Below are 24,109 nucleotides of genomic sequence, written 5' to 3' on the forward strand. Positions count from 1 at the left end.
TTAATGAAGTCCATTTTTATAGAAAATTGTTTATCAAATATTTTTCTAAATGTGGAAAACTACTTGTTTCGGTAATGATAATCAATTTGTCGTGTACATGGTCTGATAAGTTCATTTTTAACTTTTAACTGGAAAAATATAAAGGGATCTGCCTACCTGGTAGCTATTTTAAAGGTTCTGCCACATGTGTTGCTTATTTGAAAATCAAGATTTATTTACAAAAAAAAATCTGTGTGTAAATGGCCCCTAAAAAATGTTGCGGAGTATGAGAAAATCAGTGATGGACACTTAATCTTTCCACTATTGTATCATTACTATTATACATAAATATTCAGTCTATAGTTTTTCTGTCATGTGAAAACATCTAGAAAAATATCCATTTACTTTTTTCAGAATATTTTCATTTTAATATGTTTTAATTACAACATAACATGTGTTCAGACATAGCCGGACGCATTTCGGTAATGAGAATTTTAGCAGAAAATGCAATAAAATGCAAAAATAATTAATTTCTATGTTGAAATGACTATTTGTGCAAGGTAGAGAACAGTATTGTCTTCATTATGATGGGTTTTTTTATTACCAAATTGCATGTTTAATATTTAAAATAGGTAGTGCCGTGGTGTTTTAATAGTTTCGTGAGAATAACCCATACCATGATATGAAAATTTGATACAGTTACGTGCCTCCTGCGTATGAAGGGAATAAAGCAGTTGTTGTTTCCATAATGAATAGATGTCCATCTATGTTCTTAGGCGCAGTACCACAGATAAGAACACCTCTTACTGTAGTGTTTAGAAATGGTTTCATAGAGCAGCATGACGCAGTTAAAGTGTCAAGTGTGAACTGAGAGGCTTGTAGATCTGGATAATTTCACATAATATTGCAGTTGTACTTCGCTTTGAGTTCTTTACGGTTGCGTACATTTCTACATAAGCATCTCACTAAAATTCCACTAATGTGAGATGTAAATTTGTCAGTGGAATATGACTGCATATGGACATTGTATTGTATGGTTACTGTGTGTTTATGACTTATTTTAGAGACTTGTTTGCGTTAAAGACACTAAACATGTGATGAATTGAAACACAAAGTCGCTTAAAAAAAATAAGGCTGCTGATGAGCAAGACTTTCCTAAAATATCCTTTTGGCACTGAATATATGATTAGCTCACTGTTTAATTGTTAAAACATTTCATGATCAGTGGGAGGAAGGTCGTGACAGGAATTGAAGACGGTGAGTGCAAGTGGATTTTTATTGCTGATTAGCATTAATAATTTCCTATGGTACTTTACTGAATAGTGCAACAGTGATTAATAAGGTTATTGGAAACTCTGTGTTTGAGGCAGAGTGGGAAGGGATGATACGAGGAGGACGTAGTTGCTCATACTGTAGCCCGTCAACGGCTCAACTAAAAATCGCTGAGATTTCTGGTTTATCTGTAAACCACTTTTAGAACCGTAAGTTCCTTTCCACCGTGGGCATCACATCTCTGTCGCTCTGAAACTGTTATGTTGCGCCCACATTACAAATCATTCACACATTCCCCAGTATTTCAACTCTGATGCAAACTAATTTTACTTCTTACATAGAGAACCATCAGTGTGTTACATAGAAAGACTTAAATAATTGATCTGAGAGAGGGTAAAATAAGAAGGTGCATGTAAAAGGAAGGTCACATAAATTCTACATGAAAAGGAGATGCATCGTGGACCGAGCTGGTGTAGTTTGGAGGAAAGTGTGGGAGGATGAGAAAAATGGAGAGAAAGATCTAATATAGATGGCTACAGAGAAAGGGTTGTGAGGGAATGGTATAAATACTCCAGGGATGGAGGATAATGGAGTGTCAGTTGGAGACAGAGAGGCAAATGGAATAAGGTACATGCATTTCTTCACTGCTAGACAGGAGGGAGTAGAGGGAGAGGGAGAATAATGAGGCTCATACTGTTTAATGGGACTGGGAGGCAATATAACGCGGAGTAAGATCTGCGTTCATTGAACAAGCCTCGCTGGACAACATGCTCTGTGTCCCAGTGAAGACAACGTTCCTACTGCAGTCTGATCTACTGAGGTGGTTTCGTGAGCTACCACTGCCTTGTAAGCACCTTTAGGGTTCAGAAGTAAGGATTCAGTATGAAAGAGATTGTAAACAGTCGATGGAACTGTCACTGCTGTGTTTTACTACGTCTTACGATTGTTGGTCATGTTTATGCCTTTCTGTGATGTATTTCACCTTGTGGTGAATTCAGGTTATATGCATTACTGTTTAAAAGTTTGGAGCCTATCAGATTTTTTCTAAAGAAGTTAGTACTTAATTCAGCAAGGATTCAGTCAGCTATTCAAACATTTATTGTATTTTTGATCAAATAATGCAGTTTTTCCATATCCCCCAAAGAACTACTCTATACAGGTTCATAATTAATGTGAATGATGCAAAATGTATAATTAATTCTAAAGTAAAGATCATGGTAACCCACTAGTAATGAATAATACCAAATACTTAAGAAGGAATTACTAATTTTTTGATTCTGTATTCTAAAGTGAAGATCATGATAACTCTCTAGTAATGACTGAAATCATTGTACGCTATTGAGGTATATGTAAGGTTTTGGATAGTAATGACTCAAGTATTACTACATCCTTCTAAAGAAATTACTAATTATTTGGATCCGTATTCTAAAGTGAAGATCATCCACTAGTAGGGCTGGGCGATATGGGCAAAAAAATTATCACAAATTTTTTTTTCATATCAGTCGATATCGATAATTATCACGATAAATGTCAATTTTTTATTTCTTTCAAGTTTAAAGTCAAATTTTTGCTCCAAAGTGAAAGTTATAGAAACCAGACCATTCATTTGACCAACAAAATAAAAAAATAAAAATCTAAATAGAAAAATGTATTTCTGCATGTTCTAATAAGTTATATTGTTTTAAATGAAGAAACAGGTGTTTGATAATAATAATAATAATAATTAATAGTAATAATAATATCACTTTTTTTGTCTCTTAGAAATGCACATTTGATAGTAGCTTGAGGATGCAGAGGTAAATTTTTGTTCATTAACATCTGTAAAAATTGATCTGACCCAGGTTTTTTTTTTTTTATTAAGCATTGTTCTCCTATAGTAGCAAGCATACATTTTAAATCATGATAAACACAGTTAAAAACACACATAATCAATACCATGGTAAAAATATAACTACATGGTTTTATAGGTAGCCTATTTGTATGAAAAACGGTAGTCTAAAAACATTAGATTCAAATGAGTTGCGCTGTTTCGTTACGCTTTTGGCACATAAACATTATATAGAACAATTATTGAACTCTTCATATCGTTTTATCGAGGAAAATTATATCGCGATAGTTATCGTTATCGTAATGACTCAAGTGTTACCAAAGCCATCGGAAGTATTACTATCCAGATACTTATAAAAACCTCAATAGTTTTTAATCTGCATTTCACTTTAGAATACGGATCCAAATAATTAGTAATTCCTTCTGCAGTATTTGGCAATACCCGAGTCATTACTAGTGGATTAACCATGATCCTTCACTTTAGAATTAATTATACATCTTGCCTTATTCACATTAATTATGATTGTTTATAGTAGTTCTTAGTAGTTCTCTGGGAGATACGAAAAAAATAGTAGTTACTGATTAGCTAATAGTGAACTACCATGTTCAACTGAGTGACTTACTGATTCGTTAATCAGAGTTTCTTGTTAGTTAATAGTAGTTACTAAAATGTTAATAGTGCATTAGTCATTTGTTCGTGTGTAGTTATTCATTAATGATGGAACAGTGTTCTATAGTGTTACCAAAAAAACTTACTAACACTAAACTTTTGAATGGTAGTGTAGATAAGTCGCCACCAAAACATCATTTAGGTTTCTAAAATACATAGATTGTGAAAATGATTTGTGATAGACTTTAATTCATCAGTTTGTATGAATTGTAGCCGTTTTTGCAAAGTAAAAACATTTTTAACGACATCAAATCAGAATTTTACATTATGGGTATATATTTTATGTTAAAAATGTTGACATGGCATGTAAAAATCTGAAACACAAGTCTGACTAGGCAAGAAGAAAAATTCTTATTGTGTTCGGATTTTTTACGTCATATTAACATCTTTAAGTGAAAATGTGCTGAATATGCTGCAATGTACATAGAAATCAAAATCATAAAGCACTAGAGCTGGGTAAAAAATTCTCAATTTGAATTGATTCTCATTTTCACAAAACAATATCAATTCTTAAACCCCAAGAATCGGCAGCGTGACGCGCACGTGAACTTATCATCTCTTCTGCTTTAATACCAGTCACAGCAGGAAATAAACATAAATCCACATCCAAAAAATATTAAAAGAAAGATTAAAACTTACCAAAATCCATATTTCATGTAATCGCTCAATCAGCGTTTCAACCATGGAAAGACGTCAATATAACAGTCACGAAACGTCACATTTACCTCAGAAAAAACATATTCAGTGGCCATAAGCTCCATAAGCACCATATAATGTATTCATTATAATTTTTACCCTTCTTCAGTATTTACTTTGTTTGAATAAATCTGTCAAGTTTTTATGACAGCCACTATTTAAATTTTTATATTTTAAAAAACTAATTAGAGTAGAAATGTAATTATGTAATAGAAAAGTTACCATAATAACTTATAGTCAGGGGTTAAATTGGGATTTGTTATGTATTTTATATATATTTTATATATATTTATACATATTTTTTTGTATGAATTATTCTGAAGCAATATTCTCATAGAGGACTTTCCCCCCAACCTCATTAATACTTCATTTCCATTTCAAATTCTTACATTTGATCTATAAATTCAATTACAATAATATGATATGTTACATAAACACTGTTGCAACATAAACACTGAAAAAATACAATTGCAAAAATACAATTAAACAATGTTATGAGATTGTTTGAAATATGATACTTTCAAACAAAACGGCAATCGGTGACGGCAAGTGAGCGTCTAATGAGTGAGTCATTGAGTGGTTCATTCAAAAGATTAATTCGAATGGCTGATTCATCAGATGTTTATGCATGGGCTTATGAAACTTTGACTCAACCGATTCGTTCAAAACACTGAGTCAATGAATCAGCAATGAGTTGTCTGGTTGTTCACTTTCTGTGGAATTATTTTTGCTGCTGAAATAAAACAAAAGCAGTGCTCTGCCTAAAATGTAAGTGATGTTATATTATTGTACTTTTGAACAGTTGTGATGGTGAAAATGTTGCCTAATTGCATTTAAATATAAAAACCTTCCATTTTTAATTTTTACCTTAGCATTCTGAGTTTCTTTGTTGCGTGTTATGATTTCTCCTGGAGAGGCTGTGTGAGCCTCGCTTTAGCAGTGCAACCTTGTACCGTCTGTACATGCATTATATACAGTAGCTATATCCACTATCGCCATTTACTCTAAATGTAATAAAATCAGAATAATACTTGTGTTTTGGTGATTGCCTAGTTAATTTTGGTTATTGATGTCTCAATCAGTTTACTTGTCTAGCGTTAATGAAGCGTTAATGTTGGGCCCTGAAGTCCACCTGATTAAACCCTGATTATACTAATGTAGTACCAGCTGACTCTCATGAATATTTTACAGCAATATTTGAGAGATTTTATTTTCCTTACGAAAATTGGTACTGTACCTGATACATATAAAATAATCGATATTGAACTGAATCGAATTGTGAAATTTGTCAAAACCCAGTTCTGTAAAGCATTATGTTTAAACTGTAACTAGTACAATAATAATAAGGAACATGCCTAATTTTGGGGGCTTTTTGTATTTATTTAAACTAGGATAGTAAAGTGTAAACTGGAATAAAGAGGTGAGAGAGGGGGTAATTGGATCGGGACGTGAACCTGGCTTCCCATGAGCCACCAACTCCTATGTACGTCCTGAGAATCGTGCAGTGCACTGCAGCGCAGCTCTGACAACCTTAGTAATTTATGACATCTAAAGAGTCCATTTAGAGATCATTTCATATGGAAAGTGGATTTTTTTCTCTCCATGCCATTGATTTACACTTGAATTTTGTTTAATCTATGACCTTTTGTGTATTTGATTATTTTAAAAGCATTTCCTTGCATCTACAGTGAGTTGTTCACTTTTTTTATATACTAAATCAAGTGTAATGGATGTGTATTACCCATAATATGAATGATTGTTGAAATTTTGAGAATATATGCATCTGTAATGTTCCTTATATCATCAATCCTAAATATTAAAGGAAAAGTCCACTTTCACATATGATGTACTCAAACCCTTGTCATCCAAGATGTTCATGTCTTTCTTTCTTCAGTCGTAAAGAAATTATGTTTTTTGAGGAAAACATTTCAGCATTTTTCTCCATATAATGGACTGATATGGTGCCCCGTGTTTGAACTTCCAAAATGCAGTTTAAATGCAGCTTCAAACGATCCAAAATGCAGTTGCAAACGATCCCAGCCGAGTTTATATACTTTTAAATGCCATATGCTCGTCTTGTCTTACTCTGCCTGGACTGTTTTTTTCTGGTTAATGACAGTTAGGGTATGTCGAAAAACTCCCATCTCATGTTCTCCCTCAACTTCAAATCATCCTATATCGCTGTTTTACCTTTTTTGTTAAGGGTGTTTGATCTTCTTTGCATGTTTACCTTACAAAGACTGGGTTGGTACTTCTGCAGCAATGTAGGATGATTTTAAAATGATTTTTGAAGCCAGAATACGCAGAGTTCAGGGAGAGAAAGGCAAGATGAGCGTTTGAGATTAAAAAGTATTTAAATTGTATTTTTTTTTAATGAAAATAACCATTTTGCTAGATAAGACCGTTCTTCCTCGGCTGGGATTGTTTACAACCGCATTTGGAATCATTTGAAGCCGCATTTAAACTGCATTTTGGAAGTTCAAACTCGGGGCACCATATCAGTCCATTATATGGAGAAAAATGCTGAAATGTTTTCCTCAAAAAGCATAATTTCTTTACGACTGAAGAAAGAAAGACATGAACATCTTGGATGACAAAGGGGTGAGTACATTATATGTGAATCTTTGTTTTGGAAGTGGACTTCTCCTTTAAGTTGCACTAACCCCTAATTAATATGGTTTGTGGGCATAAATTGACAAATTCTGAATGGCAGTGAACTTCCTGTACCCTATCTATGTTAATGTTAAGGGTACATGAGTCATTAGGTCTGTCTTGTGGCCTGGTACATACAGAGACACATATAATTCACCAGCGCACACAACCTCATCCAGATACACACACACAAACCCATAACCACTTACAGTTCATCTCCTTGCTGCAAACTTATGACGTCAGGTTGCCAGGCAACTGTCTGAGCAAACAGAATCCCTCTCCACACAGAGGGGAGGCCCCATCCTGTTGATCAGCACGTGGCTCCAGCAGCCCATTAACACACACACACACACAAACACACACACATGTGCTTTTGCACAGTACAGCCATTAACGTCATCTCTTGATCTTTCCTTTAATGTACACATGTCCTTAACTGGCTTTTTACTGAATTCTGCCCTTGACCGTTGTAACGAATGGATGTATAGCTTACATTGTTAGAAGGAGGACGCAAGAGAAAATACTATGAGTGATGAGGGTAACCCACACAGGAAGAAACTGTTTTTTTAACCGTAAGGAGGAATAGAAAACAGAAAGGCAGTTTGAATGGTGGGAGGATCAAAAAATATTTTCCGGTGTCTGGTGATAGTAGAATTAATTCCTTTACCACAAACCTTTTTATCTCATTAGGTGACAGTTATGTTTTTATAGTCTCTGTACTCTCTCGTTTTTTTTCATTTGTTCACCTTGACTTTACCTCCCATTTTCCATTTTAGCACTCAGTACAGCACGTCTTGTTTCATTAGGGCAGAGCAGACAGATTTGACTCTCACAGTGTTCTAGCAGCAGGAAATTGCAACACCTCCATGAAGCTAATTTTGCAGCCTGTCTGTTTGAAGCACAGTAACATGATCTCGTTCTTTTATCAAGACCCCATAGTGCTTTAGTCTTTTTTTTAAGCTAAAAAGGTCAGAAAAAGAGAAATTGTTAGACTAAACTTTTAAAGATGATTTTGAACTGTGAAATCAACATCTGAAGTGTGAATTCAGTGGTCATGAAAATTGGCCCATACTTACTTTTGGACATCCTAATTCTGTATTATGAAATGAATAAAAAGAGACTGCTTTCCATAGGTAAATGCAAAGAGTTTAAGCTGCCGAAGCAGTAGACAAGCAGTGAACAGTGTCATAACTTGATCTTCCAGCGTCTGGTGGCATAAAGTTGAGGTCAAAAGTTTACATACACCTTGCAGAATCTGCAAAATGTTAATTATTTTACCAAAATAAGAGGGATCATACAAAATAGATGTTATTTTTATTTAGTACTGACCTGAATAAGATATTTGACATAAAAGATGTTTACATATAGTCCACAAGAGAAAATAATAGTTGAATTTGTAAAAATGACCCCGTTCAAAAGTTAACATACAGTACACTTGATTCTTAATACTGTGTTGTTTAGTTGTGTCCCTTGTTTGTCCTGAACAGTTAAACTGCTTGCTGTTTTTGTAGAAAAATACTTCAGGTTCCACAAATTCTTTGGTTTTTCAGCCTTTTTGCGTATTTGAACCCTTTCCAACAATGACTGTATGATTTTAAGATCCATCTTTTCACACTGAGGATCACTGAGGGCCTCATATGCAACTATTACAGAAGGTTCAAACGCTCACTGATGCTGCAGAAGGAAAAACAATGCATTAAGCTGGGAGGGTGAAAATTTTTTTAATTAGGGTAAATTTCTTTTGTCTTCTGGAAAACAAGAATCTTTTGTAGCTTCTGAAGGGCACTACTAAATGAAAAATATGATATTTAGGCAAAATAAGAAAAATGTACACATCCTCATTCTGTTCAAAAGTTTGCACCCCTGGCTGTTAATGCATCATTTTTCTTTCTGGAGCATCAGCGTTTGAACGTTATTAATATTGCAGCCTGCACTGCAAACTGTGCTGAAAATACACATCATCAAAGTCAGGGAACACAAACCTGTGTCATGATTTGAAACAATATCACTCACTAGAACATGCAGAAACTAAGAAATTAATTTTTTAATTCAGATATCTGTTTTAAGGAAGAATGACAGGAAAAGTGTAAAGAAAAAAAAAAGTGTTCGAATGTGAGTATGAATATGAATAAGTTCTAAACATAAAGAGAAGTTTAAAGCCACAATAACGGTCTGGTTTCTAAAACTTTCACTTAGGAGCAAAAATCTGCCTTTAAACCTGAAAGAAATAAAATTGTGAAATTTTAACAATATACTGATATGAATATTTTTATCGTGATAATTCTTCTGGTCATACTGTATCACCAAGCCCTTTCATTGTACATAAATATTGCATATTGTGTTTTTATTGGTTTTTTTTTTGCAAAGTCAGGAGTGGTGGATATAAGTTTTAAAACTTCTGCCTTTTTTAACATGTGGTGCAGATACCAGTGCAAAAAGACTTTATTTTTTGATAATTTTCATAGCTTATAGAAATCTATTTTTTCATCAAGGTGAAAAGATCATGATTTGTAACAGAATCAATTTTTCCCCCCCGCCCTACTTAATGTAGCAGAAATCTGAGCCTCTTCCCCTCAGCAGGATGTTTTAAAACCATCGTGAACTCTTTAGGGCTATATGAATTATAATATAAGAAATATACATAAGCTTAATTATTTTGATTCTGAATCGTAGATAACCTTTGTTAAACTGAAGTGTGAAACAGGAGTTATTTTAAGGGTAGGCGAAAACACAAGCCTTCTTACTAGAGCACTAGGGCTCAAATCCAGCCATTTTTTTTCTTGCTACATTGTTGTGCTAATGGTTTGGCACATATTTATCAAGCGGCTAGTACAGTTATGACAAGTCTTCTATATTATTTATCCTAGATCATGTGTATTGATATCATGTCTGGCAAGCTGAAAGGAGAGTTTAATTTTGGGAATTAAAATTCTGTGTGTAATTCTGAGTTATTACGTTGGGCCGTGTCCCATAGGAATAGTTCAGGTCTATTTTTGGGTCTCTGTGTGAAATGTTCCACAAGAGAAAAGCAAATTCCCTCTGAAGTCATAGATGGTAACAGAAGTGATGTACTTGATATGTACTTGATAAATCATAGTGAAGTAAAATGACTTATGGGTGAAAATAAATGATGTCTCATGTGAAGTCTCTTATTCATGGAAATGTAAGCTGTTTATGCATACAGTACACACTAATGTCAGTGTTTTCATAGGTTATCACTGACTTATTTGTCTTTCTGTTATTTCCATATACTACCAGACAAGCTTGTGTGATTCCTTATTATTGGATTGATCATTTAATTATACAAAGATAATCATCGCTAATCAAAGCTAATTTAAAGCAATGTTTCAATTAAGATCCTGTTTCCTTAGTCCTGCTGATGTGTTTTTATCCAGGAGTGGCACGTAATTTATGCGTCATTCTTTTTAAATACATTAAACCATATAACAGAAAATAAATGATTTATTATTTGTGATAGTGATTTAGAAGCTGATAGAATTATTATTTAGATGATTCAATTTCTGTGTCTGTTCTAGTGCTAATTTGCAAATATGTGAATTATAGACATGCTTCGTTCACACTGTGAGTTTTTTGGAATGACAACCGCATTTACTTACAGGTGTGCGTCTCGAAATGTCCTGTTCACACCGCAGTTGCATCTCAAATACTGTCTGTATGAACGTGCAACAGAAGTCAAGCCCATATTCCTTAACAGTAACCACAGCAACAGTGACCAAAGTAATATCAAAGATGGAGACGTCCATAAAACTGAAAGTTTTATCACTTTCTGACACGACGAGTCCAATCGAGCCACGAGTTCATTTATCAAACATTCATTAACCGACTGCAGCTTATATATTTGGGTGAAGAGCGGAGCGTTTGAGTTCTAGAATGCGCTTGTCACACTCATAATAACCACACTGCACTGTGTGTGAACGTAACCGTAATAAGGACTGAAATACAGGACTGACAGCCGTATTGACTGACTGCTGCTGTGTGAACGTGGCCATATAATTCTTTCTGATGTGAGGTAATATGCCTGTATTCATGGTTATATTGGCTTTTAAATAATGTTTTAAAATGGTAAATATATACAAGCATGTTGTGTATGGATCAGGAATAATAACCACACTGCTCTCTCGTCTGAAAGGTCCATAATACAGTCAATTCATACTGTTTAGTTGGGTTGGATGATTCATTTTAAGACTTACTTTAAGAATAGTAGGCAAGATTCCACTCAGTGATAATCTCTGCTTCTCTGTTTCAATATAGCTATACCACCACCTACATCAAGATTTTATCTTTATTTATCTACAACTTAAGGCCATATTTGCCCCTTTATTTGGTCTTTCATTCTCTATCATCCATTTTTTGTTTATCAGTTCCTTTGCTTGTGCTGTTAGTGTTTTCCGCAGAAGTGAATTTCCTTAAATTTAAGAATTCCAAGAAACAGTCAGTTGAAATCAAAAAGGTTTTTATTTAAATTTAAAATAATAGAATTATTTCAAATAATCATTTAGAATTCATTTTTTAAAGGAGATTTTCCACAAGTAGGTATGATTCTTTAGATCAGGGGTGCTCAACCCTGGTCCTGGAGATCGACTTTCCTGCAAAGTTCAGCTCCAACCCTGACCAAACACACCTGAACCAACTAATTAGGATCTCAAGAAGCACTTGATAATTACAGACAGGTGTGTTTGATTAGGGTCGGAACTAAACTCTGTAGGAAAGTCGATCTCCAGGAACAGGGTTGAGCACCCCTGCTTTAGGGTCTTCATGAAATGTCTGCAACATACTTTGGCTCCGTTCACAGCGAGCCGTTTTGGTGCATGTCTCTTTAAATGATAATGAGCTACTGCTCACCCCGCCCCTCTCTTACATTTTTTGTGTGTGTGTGTGTGTATTCGGTGGCGCATTACCATTATTACATTAAAAACACAACTAATCCACTGCGTCCTCAGTGGCTCTGATGCCGGGAGAACATGAAGACTCTTAAGTTCACTTTTACAACTACGAAACACCTGCATTGCTTATGAGACATTGGTGGACATTGTATAACTGGCTGAGGGCGGGAATATGTTAATGTGGGACAGTGGTCGAGGGTGGGGGCTGAGCGATATGATGTCATACTGCTCAGAAAAATATAATGGCTTGATATTTCCCTGTTGAAAAAAACAGCATATGTTGGTTAGGTTGGTTTTGATGCTGGAATACTGGTTTTAGCTGGTCTGGTTTTGCTGGTCATGTGCTGGTTCAGCAAAGTGCCAGCATAAACCAGCAAAGGACCAGCTAAAACCAGCATCCCAGCATCCAATCCTACAGGGCTGAGACTGTTTAGGTTTTTTGAGGATTAAAAAAAGGAGTAAATGGATTTTTCATTTTTCATTGTAGGGTGGTTGTGTAAGACATATTTATATGCAAACACATAATAAACTGAATTTAGCATCCATTGTCCCCTAATAAGCAAATAAACATTAGTATTTTTTTTATACAATTTGTGTAGGCCACTTTATGCTCCTTGTCTTCATCCTCCCTCGTGTTCAGACTCTTTTCTCTGTACAACAAACATCAGTCTATGCTTTTTAAACCATTGGACATGAACTTACTCCCTGGCATGCTGTAACTCATGGCAGCCCTATCAACTTCATTGATTTTTGTCTTTTTACTCTGTCTTTTCCTCTTCTCATCACGGCAGTTTCTCATGCCTCTGCTCCTCGCAGAGGTTTTATGTCAGTTTCTTCCCTCCCTGTGGGTGTACTGGCAAACTGCTGTTGATTTTTCTCTCTGCTTAAACTCATCGGGAGTGTCCGAACAGGGAGAGAGACAGAACGAGAGAGAGAGAAATAGAGACAGAACGAGAGTATTCAGCAGACAGAGAGCGAGAGACATTGATTGGTACGGCATGCTGAGCACAGAAGCAGGCCAGGCCCATGTGAGTCATTTGCTGAGTGGCCCTTTGAACTCACAGCTATATGCTGTTTTAACTGGGTGTACTGGAGCAAACCAAATGTTCAAATGAAGGAAAAGACAGCGTACAGCATGACTTGTACACCTTGGCAAAAAATAAAAATAAAAAAATGTCTCCCTGGAGTAAAATTGTATTGCTCAGAGGTTGCTTTTTCTTAGCTCATGAGATTTAATGTTGTTCCAATTTGTTTGGAAGTACAAACCTTGTGTTAGATGTTTGTTCTAAAATCTCTTGAATGGAAACAAATGAGAGAATTAGCGCAGATGTCCTCTCAAACTGAAATCCGGTAATGAAAGGGAAGCCCCGATAAAAAATACTTAAAGGAGTCATGACCTGAAAAAACCAAAATTCCCTTGATATTTTGACATATGAAAGGTCACTGTACTACAAAAACATCCTGTAAGTTACAGAGCTCAAAGATTTCTGGTTAGTTTAAAGACAGCTTATATTGAAGCCAATCTGCCAAAAACGACTGATTGTGGAATGTGCCACTCTATGATGCCATAGTATGGCTAAACACTGCCTCCGCAGAAGAAGATCAACGCCTGCTTCTACATCACTGCCTGTTTATCCCCACCCACCGATTTGTGCTCATAGTGTAAATTATAAGAGAGGCAAACGCAGGTCAATGCAGAAACCAAATAATAAAGATGCTCCGAAGACATCAAGACACTGTACAATGCCAAGTTGTAGAAAAACATTTTGCATTGCCTTCTTTCTGATCCCAACATTAGGAGAAGAGGGGATAAACTTTATTTTTTAATGAAGTTCCAGACCACATCAGTAAAAACTTGGTCCATGGTTCACTTTATTTCACTGCGCATTCGTTTACAAAACATGTAGTGCGTATTTATGTGTTTTTGACCTAAATCACAGCAGCGTCCATCTGTGAGGAATGTAGGCTGTCAAACATATACAACTATTAGCCAGTCACAGAAGTGAGAGTTTACTTCCAAGTCTACAATCCGCCACAACTATACAAACCGAGCGTTCTGATGTTCTGATGAGGGGGGTCAAAACAAGGACAGAAAATAGCCTATTACTTCTAAATTATGATGTTTTTTCAAAATCATACAATGACTGTATTATTTTAAGATCCATCTTCAAGGACAACTGAGGGTCTCATATGCAACTATTACAGAAGGTTCAAACGCTCACTGATGCTTCAGAAGGAAACACAATGCATTAAGAGCTGGGGGGTGAAAACTTTTGTAAATTTGAAGATCAGGGTAAATTGAACTTATTTTGTCTTCTGGGAAACATGTAAGTATCTTCTGTAGCCTCTGAAGGGCAGTACTAAATGAAAAAAAAAAATTAATTCTGTTTAAAAGTTTACACTCCTGACTCAATGCATCATGTTTTCTTCTGGAGCATCAGTGAGCGTTTGACCCTTCTGTAATAGTTACATATGAGTCCCTCAGTTGTTCTCAGTGTGGAAAGATGCATCTCAAAATCATACAGTCGTTGCTAGAAAGGTTTCAAATACACAAAAAATGCTAAAAAAAAGAAAAATTTGGGAGACCTGAAGGATTTTTCTGAAGAGCAGTGGGCAGTTTAACTGTTCAGGACAAACAAGGGACTCACAAACAACTGTCACTAAACAAAAAAACAGCTGTGGATTATTCACTTTTAAATGGGTCATTTTTATAAGTTCAAGTATTATTTTCTCTTGTGGACTGTATGTAAATGTCTTTTTTGTGAAATACCTTATTCAGGTCAGTACTAAATAAAAAATAACATGCATTTTGTATGATCAATCTTATTTTAGTAAAATAATTAACATTTTGCAGATTCTGCAAGGTGTATGTAAACTTTTGACCTCAACTGTATAATAATATTTGAATATATTAAAAATATTTTTACAGTTAGCGTAATATTTTTTTTTTGTCTCTTTGATTGTGATTAATTCTTAATATATATATATTTCCTGTATGTCATTCATGTTTATTTTTATGGCTTTTCAATGTAAGGACCGGATTCTATAAAAAGGACAAATTAGTGTGATAACGCAATTCCATAGAAGCGTAGATGAGAGTGAAAAAAGTTCTGTGGTTGATTTACTGACAAGCCGCACAAGAACACAGATGCAGTCAGTTCACACCCATAATGACCAACAGAAGTGCAAATCAACACAGAGTCACAAACCAGCAGAGCCAATGATAACCAGGCCTGTGTAATCTCCTAAGAACACAGGCCCAAAATGGGTTAAGACAAATACCTGCAAATACTAGTAATTCATACCTTAGTGAATCACCTTATATGACTGACTTAATATCTCCTCCCAAAAAAATTGTGTCTGAAGGGGAAGCCTGTACAAATTAATATGCAGTAACGTCAGTCACAAAAACAACTGTCCTTGCCTTTTCATCTGTATTTTTTCACTGTGTGTCTGTAGTAAGTTTGATGGCCATTCTAGACACATGTGAGATTTCTGGAAATGCAGGACTTTAGCAAGCATCTTCATGTTCTCTCCATTTAATCTCTAGAAGAAACAGTTGAGATATTACAGACACGCAGGCTCTGTTGTTATTGGTGTGTTTGCTAGAACCAGAAACGTTGTAATAAATATGCTTGACATGAGTCGATAACCTTAAGTCAGCTTTGAGACGTTACTAACTCTGTTTCTTCTCTCTCTCACTCTATAGATTGAAAATTTCAACTTCGGTTGAAAGGTCATCAGTTGCTCCTCCGCGTGCACCTGTCACCTCCCCACCGCGGAGCTACTCCAATCCCAGCCCCTACCGGTGGCGCGGCACGCCTCACCTTCACACCGGCCTCGTCCTTGTGTCCCTCCTTGTTTCACAACTCCACGTCGGGGACGCCAATTTACCATCTGTTACTAAGAAAAGGCAACATGACCATGCCAGATCGTACCATCGCCTTTTCATACCTCACCTGAGGACAATCAGCGTGGTTCCCCCGGCTCACCGCGAGCGCTCTGACCGGCGAGATGGGAGACTGGGTGTGTCTGAGCCCAGCCGAATTCTCCCAGCTGCAGCAGTACAGTGAGTGTGAGTATCTGAACACAGAAAGCCTCTCTCCTCTGACCTCTGGCAGGTTGATTGGAATTGATTTTAGGGCTGTTAGGTGGATAAGAATGGATGAGAGGTTTTATCGGTCCATTTAGTTGGTTCTTGGCCATCCTTTTCGATAACTGTACCTCTCAGCTCCCGTTTAAGCTGATGCTTTGCTCAATGTATTATGTAGGAGGATGCGTACACATTCTGCAGCCGACCCACTGGACTTTTAGGAAGCACTGCTGGGAATGTAGGCTATATTGACGTAACGCATCAATGTGCTGCCAGTGCTCTCTGCATCGGTATCGATTAACAACGTTTAATGCGGTTATTGATGCAGACCACTTTATAAGCTAAAGAGGCATATGAAATTTTCAATAACATTAAAAAGTGTGATGGTTTTGCTTATTATTTCACTATTTAGCAAAGAAAAACTGTGGTATGACAGTTTTAAGGGAATATAGAATGTTTGTATTGATTTGATGGGGGGAAGTGAAATCGGATGCTAAAGCAGGATATTCATTCAGAGTGTATCTATTATAAGGGCTTTCGGTAAATCTGACTCATATTTTGTTATAGGACTGGCTGTGCTAGTACATATATGCATGTGTAATGAGGAAGACTATGATTCATGCTGTTTGCCATTCTCACTACCTACTTCATTTAGCCTGAGAGGAAGCTTTAGTTGCATCAGCATTTATGATATTTGTTTATGGTGTTTTCTTAACAAAACTAATTACGTGCATGTTGTGTAACTGGCAAATAGCAAAGCAGGTGGTTGACTTCAGTCTTAAACTCAAGTACCAAGAAGAACATTAGAGTGCAAATAATCCACATTGCAGTTTGTGTGTATATATTCAGCTAGTAAATTGACTAACTGTGATTGACTGTTTGATTCTCCAGTCAGGATTGAGAATGGAGCTCCTGTACATAGTAGGACAGTGCATTTTGGATGGCAACACTATCAGTTGCATGCTGCCAGAAACAGTGATGCTGGTTTGATGCTGGCAAGTGTTGGCAGTCAATTTCGAAATCAGTGTGTAAGTGTGACTTCTGGTTACAAACTGGTCAGATACAGTATGTCATACTCCTACATATTCTGAGTCTTTATTATTTTCCATAGTCATGAGTATTAATTCCCCTTGTAAAAAAAGTATATTCAAGTGTGCTATTAGTATACTTTTTTAAACTTAAAAAATAGGAAAGTATACTTTCAATATACTTTTTGTGTATATTGACGGTCCTGATGTGAGCCCGGTGAGAGCCGACACCATGTAAAAGTGAATTTTGCATCCAGTTTCCCTTTTAAATGGCAAAATTTATGTTATTACGTTGAAATAAAGAAAGTTTCAGGCTAATTTCTTGTGAATTGAACCATTCATCAAAATACATCCTGGTCTTCATTACTAATATCAGCTAATATCATTTTTTTTATGTTTTTTTTTTTTTTTTTTTTTGAGTAGAAGTATTTGTACCAAATGTGGCCATTTTCTTAATTACCAATTATAATGTTAATAAAATGTTACTAAACTTTTCATACTAAACCTCTAAAAGCCCCTGTCGTTGTGTGATTCTCTGCACAGGCTGCACTGGCCAATATGAATTCCAAAGAGACCTCTGTGCCATTTTAAGAGGTTACCTGTAAAATTAGCATGAAATTTCCAAATGAAGCATCTATCTGTGCTTTCTTTGTGAGGTTAATTGGCTTGCAGGATGCTGGTAATAAATCTAAATACTCATAAAGTCAGTCTAATTACTTTTCTTTCGTCGAGGGCGACCCCTGGTAACAGATTTGATTAAATCCCTTGAGGAACAGTGAAAACTGAATAATCAGTCAGAAGTGCTCTCACCCTGAACTCTGCCAGCATGCAATATTTAAGGTATAATGCCTTTAAAAATAGCACATGCATTATGTGGAGTATATTTTAGGATACCGGACACATTTCCATTAAGAATTCAGTAGGTGTGAGACGAGGCATTAATCTTAAACTTAACTATGTCTCACAGATGAATTGCCAGGCCTGTCTGGCACAGATTTCAGCTCCACTGTACGGTAATTTGAGTGAAATCCAGAACTCCTTTATCAATTCAGCATGAAAAAGAAAAATATTGGTTTGCAACTTTGTTTACTGATTCTGTCATACAGTGTTATTCTCAAGAGGAGACAGTGTGCATTTTCTTCTCATTGAGTAATGTGTGGGCTCAGTCAGGTGCTAAGGACTTTATTGTTTTGATTCCATGATGTTAATAATCAGTGGAATACATTTGTCATCTCTGTGTAATGTGCTAATTGAAATGCAGCAATAAGAGTCATGCCAGACACACAGGTCAGTTAGTACGAGCATGTGTTCGCTGCCCACAGAAGCCGCAAGCTGTGTGGAGTTTGGTGTCAGTCTTTAAATCAATTCAGTCTTGTACATTTAATTCTGTCAGTCAGAATGTCCCAGTCACAAGAATAGAGATGTATTACCCTGGTGTGTTTGACCTCTGACATCACACTACATTTTTGAATTAGGATCTGAAACTGTAACAGCTTGTAAACCTCTGACTGATAATAGAACAGTGATGTTGATCTTTCCGACCACAGAAATCACCAGATTGCTTTGTTCTGGAGTTTACTCATTTTGCTCAGATAAAATGGTGGGTGCAGTTTGGTTTTCACAAGTGTCTGTTGCGTTGCCGGGCATCCCCATCTGTTTTTCCCTTAACCGCTGAGTCTCTGTATACAGACTCACCTAACACTGCTGCTTATTATTTGAATATCTGACTTCATTTTGGATGTGTTTCTTCCATTTAAGCTGATGGTTCACCCCAGATGTCATTGATAGTAGTCCTTAAAAATGTATTTTGTAATTCAACAAATAATATATTTTCGTTTTTTCTTTCTTTTTTTGTAATGTAGTTGGATGGTTGCTAAGTTAGCATTGTGCCAATGCATCCTGCAGAAATCAAGTTATTTTGAAGGGATAGATCACCCAAAAAAGACCTTCATTCATTTTCGGAACACAAATTAAGATATTTTGGAAGAAATCCGAGAGCTTTCTGACCCTGCATAGACACCGACTGACAAGTTCAAGGCCCAGAATGGTAGTAAGGACATCGATAAAATAGTCCATGTGACATCACTGGTTCAACTGTAATGTTATGAAGCTACGAGAATACTTTTTGTGTGCAAAGAAAACAAAAATGATGACTTTGTTCAACATTTTCTTATTTAGTACCATGACACAGAGAACAAAACGTTAAACAAAGTAGATGATTTTTTGAATGAAGGTCTTACAGGTTTGGAAGGACATAAGGGTGAGTAATTAATGACAGAATTTTCATTTTTGGGTGAACTAAAAAACCCAAAAATGAAGATTAGCCCATTTACTTCCTTATGTATATGACTACCTTCTTTCAGACGAATGCAATCAGGGTTATTTTAAAAATCGTTCTGGCTCCTTCAAGCTTTAAAATGCAGTGGGCGGGTGTTTCTATTCATCAGTCCAAAACAAGTCCAATAAAAAGCACATCCATCCATAATAAAAAATGCCTTACATGGCTCCGGGGGGTGAATTAAGCCCTTCTGTAGCGAATCGATGTGTTTTTGTAAGAAAAATATCCATGTTTAAAACAAGGAAAACCAGTTTCCTCTTGGATTATATTAAAATCCTCCCACATTTTTCTTTGCAAATCCTCATTTTGTATTTCTAACTCATGACCATTGTTTTGTTTCGATCTCTCCACTGCTTGCTGCGTTCGTCACTTCTCAGCCATTCATGCAACGCTGATGTCATACGTCATCCGCCCGGAACAGCGTACACGTATGATAGTTAGCCCAAGCTAAATTAAAGTGATTATTATGTTTTATATATGGATATTTTTCTTACAAAAATACATTGATTCACTACAAGAGGCCTTTATTCACCCCTGGGGGCCGTGTGAGGCACTTTTTATTTTGCGCTTGGATGGATGGATGGATGTGCTTTATTGGATTTGTTTTGGACTGATGAAGAGAAACACCTACCCATTGCATTATAAAGCTTGAAAGAGCCAGAACAATTTTTAATAAAACTCCAATTGCATTCATCTGAAAAACGGAAGTCATATACACCTAGGATGCCTTTAGGGTGAGTAAACAATGGGGTAATTTTCATTTTTGGGTGAACTAACCCTTTTAGTCAAATGTGTGTTTTGTTTATTTTCCTAAAGGGCACTAAAAATCCAATAGAAATTGAAAGTGAGGATATTAATAGAGATAGCCAGTCAATGGGAGACACAATAATGACTGCTATCAGTACTGGGAGAGATGAGCATCTTCTATGAGGGAAGTACCTTGTTCTGTCCCCTTGGGCGGCAGTCAGAAGACACGTGTGTGACAACCAGTTTGAAGCTTACAGAAAATAAAAATTAAGCCGGGGCCGCAGGCTCATTTCTCCTGTCCTAATGCTAATAAGCTTTGGTGACATTTTCTGCTCAGCTATTATCTCTGCCTAATTAGCCTATTTTGTCAGATTTCACCATACATATAATGTTTCCAGTAATTGATACCAAATGCAAGGCCTATTTTCAAAATGTTATGGATAATAATGCATTTAGTTTAAAGTTTTAAGTACATTTCTGTTGTGAAATATAAGATTTTATTTTATTTTATTTTAATGAAACACACCCCAATGCAAGTTGAAAGGGCCTAATGAAAGGGCCTCATGAAAAGGTTATGTGCAGTAGAACAACAGCCAATATGTTGGGAGCTAAAATCATTAAGCGAACATAAAAAAAGTTACAGCTTGCCATTAAAGCATTTGTTAACTAGTCAGCAACATCCAGATGGCATTTGGTGTGTCTTGGGGAAAATCCTAAAAGCTTTAATTAGTTTAACAGAAGATGCTAATGGCATATGCTAGTATAGAAAATATAATTAATCAAAATAATCTATCAAGATAATATTATCAAGTGATTCAAAGATTAATGGATTGATAAATCTTTTCTGAGTGGAAGAAAACACTAAAGTATCGACCGCTGAGTGACATTTAACATGTTAGCATCAGAAGTCTAGCATTAGCAGCAAAAATACAGCTTACTTCTGCATTTTCAAGTTTCTTTGATGGATTTAAAGTTTAAAGAACAGCATTTATTAAAAAAAAAAAGTATTTTTTTGCTGTCACTTCTGATCAGTTTAATGCATTCTTGCAGCGTATTCATTGCACTATATTCTATGTGTACAGTTGTATCAGATCTGACTAAATGTTTTCCTTTTAATTTTTTTTGCACAGATTCCTCCAAGAAGCTTAAAGATGTCCTGGAAGAGTTTCATGGAAATGGTGTCCTCTCCAAGTACAACCCTGAACAGGTATGTAATGGCAGAAGCGTCCGTGATCTCGCCTGATTAAATGATCTGTTTAGAGGCAGTGGAGCCTCTGGCTGTGACTTGACAGAACACCAATACAACCTGACTCAGGCCGCAAGTCATTACAGGAAATGCTTAGTCATCCGCTCCCCGAAACGAAGTGGCCAGATATCGCCTTCTATTAGAGAAGGTCCTCGCTGACATCATAAAGCCCATGCATCACGTTGCCGTGACAACAAAGCCAGCAGGCAGCCGCATCTATAATTTGCTTTATGGAGTGTCACCATTATATTTCTCTCCTCTCCTCCGCACTGACATAAATAAGAGGCTGCTCAGGGTTTGGCGCCACAGGTTGTGACCCAGAGCCTTGGCTGAATCAATAGTGAATAAGCACCGGTGGCAGTTAATGGGTCTGATGCTGACGCCAGGTTGGCTGTGGTGTGACATTGCATGCTTCGCATTGTTCATCAGTTCACTTGCGAACGCCTTTAAATCATAAAGTCTGGAAGCATCACAAAATGGAGGTGACATGCCATAAGTGCCAGTGTGCTGCCTTCTTACGCTGACAGAGCACTGTATTTCACTCATGTATACAACTGCGATTGACTGTCTGACTGCGGTTGGGCTGTAAATATCCTTCCTCGCAGCCTCAACAAGTCACGGCTCTTTTGAGTGCCTTTTCATAATGAAGTTTAATTATGGTGACTCTGTAACCTTTGTCAAATGAAGAGTGTCTGTAAAATGGGCGCCAGTGAAAGGTTAACTAAACGGTTCATTGTTTCCTGCATTATTTAATAGCGGGGCCAGCCTCTGTGTTTTGCACGTTTGAAAGTCAGACAGGAAGTTTCTCTTACAGCCACGGCTGGTTGTGCTGCCTTTCACACCACCAAAACATATAAACACATTTGCTAATAGTCATTTGGGTTCAGTTACTTTTGCCTTCCTGTTTTTGGAGTTCATCTGCCCAATGTTTGCAGCCCCTCAGCCGTAGCCACCTTTGCATGCAAGTTCCTCTATTTTCCACCTCTACTTCCTTTTGCCATACACTTCTTGACTTCTGCCTTACTGGCTTTTTCCAGTTTCATTTCAGCAACAAGAGGGATCTAATGGATTTAGGTTTGTTCATTCCTGCCATTGTATGATTAAAAGGGAATTTACCCACAATGCCATTAAAATTGTCTTTGCACAGATTTTGTGGGTGCTTTTGTGCCCGATTTGCACATTTTCTTTAGTGAATCATATGCTTAAACCATTAGACAGTGAATTCTCTTCAAGGGCTTTTGGTTTTACATTTTTAATTTTGTTTTTATTACTTCATTTTCAGGTTGTCTTTTCAGTTTTTGTTTTCGTTAGATTTTCAGAGATTTCCTGTTTTGTTTTAATGTTTTTGTTTAATTTAGCTTTATTTTCTCATTACGGCCTGCTGTTTTTGCTGTCTGGTGGCATTTTCATGTTTAATGCCAGTGGGCTGTAGTAGGGGTTGGCTGACGCCATTACCAATTATTCCAGATCAAGTAGACCGTTAACTGATATTTTGAACCAATATATATATCTGGTGTAAAAATTAAAATTGATGTCAAAATTAAGAATAACAAGGGCTCTGACAAAAACTCTTTTTAAATGCTGTTAAATTATTTTATCTGCAAATTGGTTTTGAAAATGGCGATACAGATAAACATAAAAATGCTTAATATCTGCACTGATAATCGGTTGACCCCTATTTTTGGTACATGTTAAAGGAACACTCCACTTTTTTTGAAAATAGGCTCATTTTCCAACTCCCCCTAGACTTAAACAGTTGTGTTTTACTGTTTTCGAATCCATTCAGACGATCTCCGGGTCTGGCGGTAGCACTTTTAGCATAGCTTAGCATAGATCTTTGAATCAGATTAGACCGATAGCATCTTGCTCAAAAATAAACATATATAATGACGATATTTTTCCTATTTAAAACTTGACTCTTCTGTAGTTACATTGTGTACTAAGACTGACGGAAACTTAAAAGTTGTGCAATGATATGACATTACGCAGCCATCAACTCTGCCGGCTATAACTCTGCATCTACATAAACTTAGTGCTGGTCACTTTCAGGCGCTGCGTAATATCATTGTGCCTGCTGCACCTGTGGTACGCCAGCAAAGTTCCTTGATTATTACGCTGGAATGAGAGTATAGTTCCTAGCCATATCAGCCTAGAAAATCCCAACTTTTCATTTTCCGTCAGTCTTAGTACATGATGTAACTACAGAAGAGTCAAGTTTTAAATAGGAAAAATATCATCATTATATATGTTTATTTTTGAGCGAGATGCTATCGGTCTAATCAGATTCAAAGATCTATGCTAAGCTATGCTAAAAGTGCTAACGCCAGACCCGGAGATTGGCTGAATGGATTCGAAAACGGTAAAACTCAACTGTTTAACTCTGGGGGAGTTGGAAAATGAGCCTATTTTCAAAAAAAGTGGAGTGTTCCTTTAAATATGAAAACTTTTGTGATCTCTACAACCTAGGGGTTGACCGATTATCAGGGCCGATATTAAGCATTTTTATGGTTATCTGTCATTTTCAAACTGATTTGATGATAAATTAATTTAAAAGCATTTAAAGAAAGTTATTCTTAATTTTGACATTAATTTTCATTTTTACACCAGACATATATATTGGTTCAAAATAGTGGTTATCTGGGGCAGTAAGATTTATGT

General features: G+C 36.3%; 1 protein-coding gene across 3 annotated transcripts in view; it reads left to right on the forward strand.

The window, feature by feature from the left end:
• Positions 1-24,109, forward strand: part of LOC127170589 (diacylglycerol kinase beta) — a 138,879-nt gene that overhangs the window by 16,460 nt on the left and 98,310 nt on the right. For all 3 annotated transcript variants that reach the window (XM_051118687.1, XM_051118689.1, XM_051118688.1), the window contains exons 2-3: positions 15,709-16,074; positions 21,336-21,412. In XM_051118687.1, the coding sequence (XP_050974644.1) occupies positions 16,014-16,074; positions 21,336-21,412 (138 nt within the window). In that variant the 5' untranslated portion in view covers positions 15,709-16,013. The remainder of the gene's footprint in view (positions 1-15,708; positions 16,075-21,335; positions 21,413-24,109) is intronic.

The sequence above is a fragment of the Labeo rohita genome, chromosome 9 (genome assembly GCF_022985175.1).
Source record: "Labeo rohita strain BAU-BD-2019 chromosome 9, IGBB_LRoh.1.0, whole genome shotgun sequence".
In the NCBI taxonomy this organism is placed as follows: Eukaryota; Metazoa; Chordata; class Actinopteri; order Cypriniformes; family Cyprinidae; genus Labeo; species Labeo rohita.